The 10,504-nt window shown below is 46.4% G+C and overlaps 1 protein-coding gene across 1 annotated transcript; it reads right to left on the reverse strand.

Annotated features, from left to right (window-relative positions):
• Positions 1-213: 213 nt before the first annotated feature.
• ECRG4 (ECRG4 augurin precursor) lies at positions 214-9,510 on the reverse strand. Its single transcript, XM_077807089.1, has 4 exons — positions 9,435-9,510; positions 6,672-6,719; positions 1,842-1,999; positions 214-375 (listed from the first exon to the last, which is right to left on the reverse strand). Exons 1-4 carry the CDS (start codon positions 9,508-9,510, stop codon positions 214-216), a joined length of 444 nt encoding a protein of 147 aa, XP_077663215.1.
• Positions 9,511-10,504: the final 994 nt, after the last annotated feature.

Below are 10,504 nucleotides of genomic sequence, written 5' to 3' on the forward strand. Positions count from 1 at the left end.
TACTATTAAGTAATTATAGAAGCCCATTCCAAATAGGCTTCTGTGCTAGGCAGTTTCTTTCTTCTCTTTGTTTATAAGAAAAAGCTACTATTAAAAAAAAAAAAAAAAAAAGAGGGGGGGAAGGGGGAGAGAGAGGATGCGAGTGAGTGAGGCTAGGGCTCCACTCAATCCGATACAGACCTACAATTCTTAGTTACAGTAGAATAAATTAGGTTAATAATCGTCGTAGTTGACACTTGCTCCATGCCTGAAGGTGTGTGGGTTTCGGGGCCCAATAGGTGCATCTTCATCGTAATGGTGCTGGTAGTAGCCGCCATAATATTCATTGCCACCACGTCCCAAGTTTGTCCAGTAGGAGATGTCGTCTTCAAATTTCTGCAGACAAAAGGTGAGAGAGAATGCATTTGTATTCTAAAGCCACAATCATTTTTGCAAAAAACAAGGGAAAATAAAGTAATGGGTTCTTCTGGTTTGTTTTAGGAATGTTAAGCCTTTGCTGCTTTGAAAAAAGGTAGGTTTTTTTAAAAAAATCATTGGGCCTTCCAAAATGATTGCAGTAAACAGATTCCAGCACAAATCCAGGATCCGGACTCCAGCGAGAGACTGCTGAATTGGAATTCATTTGCAAATTGGATACAATTAACTTAGGCTTGAATAGAGACTGGGAGTGGCTAAGTCATTATGCAAGGTATCCTATTTCCCCTTGGTTTTTCCTCCCCCCCCTCCTCAGATGTTCTTGTTAAACCCTGGATTTGTGCTGGAAATGGCCCACCTTGATTATCATACACATTGTAAGGAGAGTGATCACTTTAGATAAGCTATTACCAGCAGGAGAGTGGGGTGGGAGGAGGTATTTTTTCATGCTTTGTGTGTATAAAAAGATCTTCTACACTTTCCACAGTAGGCATCCGATGAAGTGAGCTGTAGCTCACGAAAGCTTATGCTCAAATAAATTGGTTAGTCTCTAAGGTGCCACAAGTCCTCCTTTTCTTTTTATTTTTTACCTCTTCTTTATATTAGAGCTGGGACTGTGTGGCTATAAATATGTCTATTCTGCACTTTCAGTGATCTCTCAGTTACAGCTTTGTGCAATATGCATAGGAACTGGAACTCTGTTTCACCCCAACATTCCTACAAATTAACTATTTTTCTGGATACTGTCATTTGAAAGGAGGCTTGTCAAATGCCTTCAAATAGTATACACTTTAAACGTTCTAATTAACTTAAAATGTAGCTATTTAGCGGTCTAACTTCCCTTGAGTTCTACAGAAGTGAGGTGCCTAGGTACCTTTAGTGCTCATGCAAATTAGAAAGTTACAGCACTGATCAAAGTTACGTGATTTAAAAGCCTCTACCCACAACTGCCAATGCTCTAGCCGGTATTCAAATTCCTTGCCTCTTCTCAGAAGAATGCCAATCATGCCAAACTATGAGTGGATTTGTGATTTGTCCAAACACCCAAAAGTAATATACTGAGACCACAATGCTCATTTCAACACTTGTAACTTTGTTTGGTGTATGTCTCTCTTGCATACACACTCTTCCATATAAACCAGATGACAATTTCATTAAATTGAAGCCCAACGTGATTCAAAATTTTGGAACATGTTTTCTTGATAATTTTTTATGAACAGGGTTTTAAATCAAGCTATCAAAAGTAACTACTGGGTTTGCATTTATCCGTCACAATTTATTATTCTCTATTTTCAAAAGGTGCGAGAGTGTCAAATGTGTGGGGAAAAAAAAGGAATAAGCCACTTTTTCATTGATATGTATTCTTAGTATCACTATGTTTGCACATACACAAAGTCCCCATTGCTACGGGTAAGACTAGTACTCACCGCTTCATCAAATCCCAGGTAGAGGAATTGCTGATACCACTGCTGTACGTCAGGTTGAGTCCTGTCCCACAGCTGGCGCCTCTGGCGTTTCAGGCTGCCTAAGAACTCCTTGGCCGTGTGTTCTTTCACTAACACCTCTGTTTTAGCAGGCGCAGGAGCTGAAATGAAGTCCCCAAATGACATGCCAGTAATTTTTTTAATCAGCCCAAAATGTATGAGCCTAATAATGCCTTTAGCAATAAGTCACCACCTTCGTGCTTGGCTGTACTATGCACGCAATAGTAACAGAGTAGTAACAATAACCCACACAATCAATCAAATAGAATAGACATTGTCAGTTTACTTCATTCTGGATTTTGCCCATCTCTCTCCCTCAGCCCCATAAGTCTCCAGACACCACTTGGATTTGAAACCTGGTAACAGTTGACTCCACTCCAATTTTAAGTAGCTTGGCTCAAACTTTTTTCAAATTATTAAGTGATCACATTCTGAAGGCCATGTTTTCAAATCTAACCAATCAGGAACTCTGGATTTCTTTTAAAGGAGAGTACAGAGAACTCAGAGATAAAGCTATGAAATGGCTACTTCCATTCACTTCAAGTTATCTCCATGAGTCTGTGTTTTCAGCAGTGATTTCTGTGTAAACTAAATACAGAAATCGTTTACATTTGGAAAACAATTTATGTATGATGCTATCAGAGATACAACCAAATGCTGCGTCTGAAACAGGCCCATTCTTCTCATTAAAATCTGAGGCTGTGGCCGAACATGCCAAGAAATCCATATTTTCAAATTACAATTTTTAAAATCCTGGATTAGACCATATTATACAATTAACTTGTATGTAGTTTAATAAAGTCACAAAACCATCAAAACTCTAGTGTCCTGAGTTGGTTAAAAAAAAAACAGAAAATGGTATTTGGCTGTGGGGACCTACCAAGTTTTAAAATATCTGTAGGGAGGCTGCAGTACTCAAATGTTTTGGAACCAGGGACATAGTCAGTGGGGGTCCCCTTGCTGGTGAGAACTATAACTGGCCATACATGTCTTCATGGTCTCTGCAACACCTTCTTATTCTCCACACCACTCCCCTTGGGCTGGCTACTAAAGCTCCTCCCACAGCCACGCCACTCCAAATCCCTCCTACTGCACAGTGACCGGCCAAGCAAGCACAGCTGTTGCTGCACTGCTTCATCTGCTACAGGGGATGCTGTGGCAAGGAAGGCCAGAAACTGCCTCTTCTGCACTGTCCTAGCTTGCAGCCAGTGCTGAGACCGGAGCTAGAGAGCACCTGGAAAGAGGATCTCAGACCCTTAGTGCAGGGCAGTGGGGCGGGGAGGCATCACCGCTGCTAGCAGGAGTAGTGTACAAAGATACTGAGAAACCCAGAAGAAGATAGGAAGATTCCCCAGAATCTGGGAGTAGCAGGCATCAGAGTCCTATCTGAATGGGGGGAGGTGGGGGCGGTCTATGGTTCAATCACAGAGCAGGTTGGCAGCTGGTAAGGGGCAGGGGCTGCAGCTTTGCATGTGTTTCAACTGGCCTCTCCATCTGGTACAGCCCTGCTTCTCCCCACTCCAGCTCCCCCAGCCATCACCTTGGCTCCTAATGTTGGCCCACTTCAGGTCATTTGCACATTAGGCCCTTTTTTAAAAAATGTGCCTTGGCGGGGGCGGGAAGGAGGCACAGTCAGGGCCAAATCAGTGTGTTCACCTTTACCAGGAGTGGAGACAAAGGAGAAAAAAGTGTCCCAAGCAGCTTTAACTTGTTCCTTTTCTGCTCTGCACTTGCCATCACAGCAGAGATTGGTGCTGAATCACTGCTCCTTGGGGAATCTCAGTGTGCCACTGACAGACCCCGGTCATTGGCGGGCAGGAGCAAACCTGGGACTGCTGGAGCTAAATGCATGAGCTTCTACTGCATGAGCTAAAAGCCAACTGGCTGTTAGCGAAGGCTGTCGAGCAGACTCGTTAATTTCTCTCTCTCTAAGTGGTCTCCATGCCGCTAGATGGGACAGAACAGCACACCCAGGAGGTGTATGGGTTACATCTGTACCTACAGGCTGGAATTAATGTAACTTGTGACTGCTCTGTGATATGGATGCATCTCTCAGTGCCTGCATGCATGGCACTTTGACGTTCAGGTGTGTAGAACAGAATGTAGGTACGTTGGGCCCAAGATCTTTTTTCTCTGTTGGTTTACTATCTATCTGTTACGGAGATGATCCCTTCTTGCTTCAGTGTGATGACTGTAATCCATACGTTGTATTAACAAGATGTATATCAGTTTCAGAGCTGACAGGCATGTGTAGGCACAACTAGGGTTGCCAAAGGTCTAATAGCAGAAAACTGAACACCCTTGTCCTACTCCTTGAGGCCCTGCCCCACTGCTTTGACGAGGCCCTGCCCCACACTCACGTCATCCCACTCATCCTCCCCCACCCTTGTTCACTAACTCATTTTCACCGGGATTGGGCAGGGGGGGTTGGAGTGCAAGAGCGGGTGGGGGCTCCGGCTTGGGTGGGACCAGAAATGAGGGGTACAGGGTGCGGATGCGGGCTCTGGGCTGAGGGAGCAGGTTGGGGTACAGGAGGGGAGTGAGGCTCCACCTGGGGGTGTGGTCTTTGGGGTGCAGAAGGGGGCTCTGTGCTGGGGGGTGCTGCCAAGGGGTTCTGCGGGTGGGAGGGTGTACAGGCTCTGGGCTGGGAGTGCAGGCTCCGGAGTGGGGCAAGAAATGAGGGGTTCAGGTCATGAGAGGGGGCTCCAGGCAGGGCAGGGGGGTTGGGTGCGACGTTGCACTCCATATGTTTTATGGAAATATGTTTATAAGTGTGAATATGATGTAACTAAAATATGCTTCATGCAAAAGGTCTCTTGTAAGGTATCATTACAACGCTTATGATCTACTGAGTGTGTTCATCCTATTTCAGAGTAACAGCCCTGTTAGTCTGTATTCGCAAAAAGAAAAGGAGTACTTGTGGCACCTTAGAGACTAACCAATTTAGTTAGCTCACGAAAGCTCATGCTCAAATAAATTGGTTAGTCTCTAAGGTGCCACAAGTACTCCTTTTCTTTTTTCATCCTATTTGTTTGCATGTATTATTTCTATGTCTGGAGTTAGATATAAAATTTGTATTACTGCTGTAAACATGTTAAATGGAAGCCATTAAGGGTGCTTCAGAATCAATGACCGGTGAATGGGTTTGTTTATCTGCAAGCCTTCCTGTGTTGGTGTCTTCCAGCTCCTAGGTAATGAAGAAGGAGGTCTTACAGTGACATGTGATCATGTCACCTGAACTGGAATCCATCTTAAACCTGGTACTTTTCCCATTTAGAAGGATAGGTGTGGATCCAGAGAGACACACGATTCCTGCCTTGTGCCAAAGTTATAAAAGGCGGGGGGGGACAGAACAAAGGGGGCTGCCAGTCATGAGAAATCCCCTAGTTATGACCTGAGCTGGAGCTAACAAGGACTGCACCAGGGAAAAGGATTGGGCCCAGACTAGGAAGAAGTCTAGTCTGTGAAAAAAGCTTATTGGACATCTCTGTGGGTGAGATTTATCTGTATTCAGTTTCTTAAAGTATTAGGCTTAGACTTGCGTGTTTTGTTTTATTTTGCTGGGTAACTTACTTTGTTCTGTCTGTTATTACTTGAAACCACTTAAATCCTACTTTTTATACTTTTGTTTATTAGTAAACCCAGAGTAAGTGATTAATACCTGGGGGAGCAAACAGCTGTGCATACCTCTCTATCAGTGTTATAGAGGGTGGACAATTCATGAGTTTACCCTGTATAAACTTTATACAGAGTAAAACAAATTTATTTGGAGTTTGGATCCCGCTGGGAGCTGGGTGTCGGAGATAGGTAACCTGCTGAGTGGTTTTCAGTTAAAGCCTGCAGCTTTGGGGGCATGGTTCAGACTGGATCTGTGTTGCAGCAGAATGGAGTGTCTGGCTCAACAAGTTAGGGCTCTGGAGTCCCAAGCCATCAGGGAAAATAGGCTCAGAGGTAGTTTCAGCACATCAGCTGGCAGTGCCAAGGGGGAGGAGGGGACTCTGTGACCGAACCCATCACAGTGGGCTCTGAGGTGGGGGCTGAGGATGTGGGGTTTGGGATGCAGGAAGGGGCTCTGAGCTGGGATAGGAGGTTGGGGTGGAGGAGGGGTGTGAGCACCAGGAAGGAGTTTGGGTGTGGGAGGGGGCTCTGGGCTGGGGCAGGGGGTTGGGGTGTGGGAAAGTATGCGGGGTGAAGGCTCCGGGTAGCACTTACCTCAGGCGGCTCCCAGGAAGCGGCAACATGGCCCTCTGGCTCCTAGGCGGAAGCACAGTCAGGCAGCTCTGTGTGTTGCCCCCGCCCAGAGCTGCCCATGCTGCTCCCATTGGCTAGGGTTCCTGGCCAATGGGAGCTGCAGAGCCGGCGCTCATGGAGCCTCCCTGCCCGCCCCTACATCTAGCAGCAGGAGGTACATGTCACTGCTTCCGGGAGATGCACAGAGCTGGGTAGGGAGCCTGCCTGCCTGCGCCGTTTTGCTGCTGACCAGACTTTTAATGGCCCGATCAGTGGTGATGACCTTAGCCACCAGGGTCACTTTTCGACCGGGCTTTCCTAACAACACCTAACAACCCTAAAATCAATAATACATGTGTTGTACTTTAGTACATAGAAGTGTCTCTGACAGGTGTTTCTGCCCATGCGCCTTAGCTTTCATTGGAAAGATGGGTGAGTGAGCTAATATTTTTTATCCGTTAGCATTTTCATCTGTTGCAACTGCATTTAAACCTGCTTAAAAAGCTGAGATAACAATTTTGCAGTTTGTTAAGGAGGTTTTACCTTCACGTTTTTGAAGCATCAGCTTAAGTATATTCCCTCTTGAACCATCTAGAAGAATAAAAATAAAGATTAAGTACACTCTTTAACTATGCACCTTGGACAAAAAATAGTAACTTGAAAAAAAATATGAAAGGCATAACTCCTGGATAGTGTGCTAACAAAGCAAGGTCCCATTAGTATCTGTCCTAGCTCCAGGACTGACACTCAAGTAGAACACACGCTATGAGAAGGCCTTTATGATTCTAACGTCTTTTCACAAGGGTGCTCGACACTGAAACCTGATATCACCTTATTTCATGCAACTGCTCTATTTTTTAGCAGATCAAGACTTCTTCATGGTTTCAGAACCAGGACGTAACGTCCATGTTGCTGTCATAATCATGAAAAATTCTGTCACAGAATAAAAAGCATATTAGCAAGCAGACTTGGTACAATTTTCCTCTTAGCAAGTCTTTAAACATTTCAGAACTTAATCTCGCTAAAACAATTTCTCTGTAGGAATTGTAAACATCTTAGTCAAAAATATCAGGTGTTTACATTTACACACCAGCGTATTTTAATATCCTGCCTTTTAATACCCAGTGGCATTCACCACTGTTTTAAAGCCTGCCCATAATGGGGTAATTGTTCTGGAAACACCTTCTCTGTTTAAAAGCAAAAATGAAACAGGCTGCAGTATTTACTTTATGCAAATACAGTTGTAATATTGGAAAATGTTAGTCCATGTACTTATTGGGTCATTTTTTCTAAGCATTTTTTTTAATTATATCTTACGGACTTGATCCTGCAGTCCCCACTCAATCAGAGTTCCCATTGACTGCAACAGGCTGGGTAAAAGCTCAGAATTGGCCCTAATATTTAGGAGAGTTGGCAGGCAGTATGTAAATATGACAACAAAATCCATTGACTAGTCTATTTTTGTCCACATTTTAACTAAGACTTTTGAACTCTCCATAATCCAGTGGCAATTCAGCACAGCAAAACTCATCAAGCAGCTGCACTATTCATTTTTTTTATTAACTAGCTTGGCAGAACAAAGAGAACATTTAGCAAGCTTATGGGTCTGAGTAATTTTACATGTTTCCTTTAGCATATCTGATTCTCAGCTTGCATAACTGGAATGCCCAGCTCCCAAACTTGTTAATTTTAAATAAGATGATAGGAAAAAATCTACAAACAGACCCAGTCTTGATCCTTGGAACTTTAGACTCCTTTAGCGCAGCAAAAGCTGTGTTATCCGGCACTTTACCAAAGCTCTAGAAAATGGCCTTTCTCATATCTCCCAATACAAATTAAAAGTCCAGTTGGCATGAGCCGGCAGGCTCCCTACCTGGCTCCATGTGGCTCCCCAGAAGCGGTGACATATCCCTCTTGCTTCTAGGTGGAGGAATGGCCACGGGGGCTCTGTTCGCTGCCCCTGCCCCAAGCGCTGGCTCCGCAGCTCCTATTGGCCAGGAACCACGGCCAATGGGAGCTATGGGGGTGGCACCTGCGAGTGGAGGCAACATGCAGAACCACCTGGCCACACCTCCGCCTTGGAGAAGCAGGGACATGTCGCCGCTTGTGAGGAGTCACCCAAGTTGAGCGCCGCCCGGATCCGGCACCCCAAAAGCCCTCCTATGCCCCAACCCCCTGCTCCAAGCCCCCTCCTGCACCCAAACTCCCTCCCAGAGCCTGTGTTCTGCATCCCCTCCCACACCCAAACTCCCTCCCTCCATTGGTAAGTATAACTCTTAGTTAACCGGAATTTTTGACTAACCGGCACCCCCCATTCCCCCAACATGCCAGATAACAAAGCTTTTACTGTACAATTTTGCTAAAATGAATAATGTGCTTGTCATCTAACATATCTCACTGAACATAAGGACAATTTTTTAAAGAAAATGAAAGGCTTGGAGCAAATGGTTATGCCCATGAACAAGTGTGGGTGGAACTAGAAAAGTGAAAGAGAAAAAAAATACCCTCCCATTTTTAATTCTCCTTTTAGTTTCAATTACAGCAGAGCTCTTCTAGATTTCATAATTTTTTAATGCTGAATATTGCAAAATGAGAGGCATTTTCCCCTGGGTCAGATTGTCAGAGACCCTGGGGTTTTTTTGCCTTCCTCTGCAGCATGGGGCACGGGTCACTTGGAGGTTTAAACTAGTGTAAATGGTGGATTGTCTGTAACTTGAAGTCTTTAAACCATGATTTGAGGACTTCAGTAACTCAGTCAGTGGTTAGCAGTCTATTACAGGAGTGGGTAGGTGAGATTCTGTGGCCTGCCATGTGCAGGAGGTCAGACATGATGATCATGATGGTCGCTTCTGGTCTTAAAGTCTCTGAGTCTATAAAGTGTGCATTATCTATAAAACCATTTGCTTCCCTGTGGGCCCTGAGCAACTGGAACGAGAGTTGTCAGTTATTCTTTCCCACTGAGATGGTAACTGAGAAGTGGGCTTGGTCCATGCTCGCTGAATCATGAACTCCCCCACAGTTTGAGGTCAGGATTCAGGGCAGACCCCTGTGTGTGACACTGCAATATACAAAGGGAATCCTTTAGCCCCAGAGAGAGGCTTTAATTACAGGAAAATTCAAAGGAGTGGGGTTACTGGGTCTCCCTCTAGCTCCCTTCCCCACTGAGCAGCCGTTCTCTGGGCATGGGCGCCCATTGCTGAGTGTCCGGGGATCTTCCCAACATCCCCACTCACCTCCCTCTCCCCTTGGTTCCCACCTGCATGGCACTGCGTGTTGCTTGCTGCACCAGATACGCCGCGTACTCACCGGGAGCCAGGCAGACGAGCAGGAGCAGTGCTAGGGCGGCCAGGGGCAGCACCCTCCGGCAGGCCGACAGCACCATGTTGGCAGGTGGCAGCTGGAGAGGGGTGGACGCAGTGCAGCTTTTCCACCTGCAGGGAATGGACAAGAGGGGGGGCTCAGGAGACAGCACGACATGGACAGGGCTGGCCTGGACCCCAGGCCATATGCCCCTGCAGCAGTTCAGTCAGCGCCTCTCCCCAACACAGTGCCCCCGGGTCACCAGTCAGCTGGGATATGCGCAGCACAGCACCCCTGAGGCAATGGCCCTGCTCCAAGCATCCCCTCACCCTGCCAGGGGCCATGGCCCTGACTCCTCACACCACACTTGGGGCAATGGCCCCAACTGCTTACCCTGACCCTGAGGCATAGATGCTGTGCCCCATACCCATCACACTGCACTTCCCCCTCCCCACATCATGCTGGATGGCACTGGCCCTTCACCCCCTCATCCCACACCCAGCCGCGATGGCCCTATACCCCACCTGTCCTCACACACCACAGAGTGGTAATGGCCCTGCACCCCAAACATCTCACACCATGTAGAGGGCAATGGCCCTGAGCCACCTGACTCCCCTTCTCCCTCCCCACCACCACACAGGGCAGAGGGGCAATGGCCCTGCACCCCATAGAAACAGCCATATCGCTTCACCCCACACATTGCACCCAGGGGCCAAAGAAGCTTTAGATTCATACAGAGCCCTGCAGGGGACAGTCCCCTACACATTGTGTATGTGCAGCAGCAATGAGCACCTCAAAACCAGCTGTGGCCTATCATAAGGATTAATAATTGCCATTGGTAATACACAAGAAAGAAATCCTTCCATGCTCAGGGGGCACATTAGCCAGGGAGCTAAACGTCTAGCTCAGCAGCTAATACTTGTAGTTGTGCCCATGCTCTCACGGGTGTGTAAGAAAAAGCCAAAAATGATTTACGCACTTTAAAATTGGCTCATAACACCCAGCGAAACCCAGTGAAGAGTCAACTGGGTGACATTCAGACCAAAATGAGCTCTCAGCCACGCTTGTAGCAGTTT

The sequence above is a fragment of the Eretmochelys imbricata genome, chromosome 1, assembly GCF_965152235.1.
Source record: "Eretmochelys imbricata isolate rEreImb1 chromosome 1, rEreImb1.hap1, whole genome shotgun sequence".
Lineage (NCBI taxonomy): Eukaryota > Metazoa > Chordata > Testudines > Cheloniidae > Eretmochelys > Eretmochelys imbricata.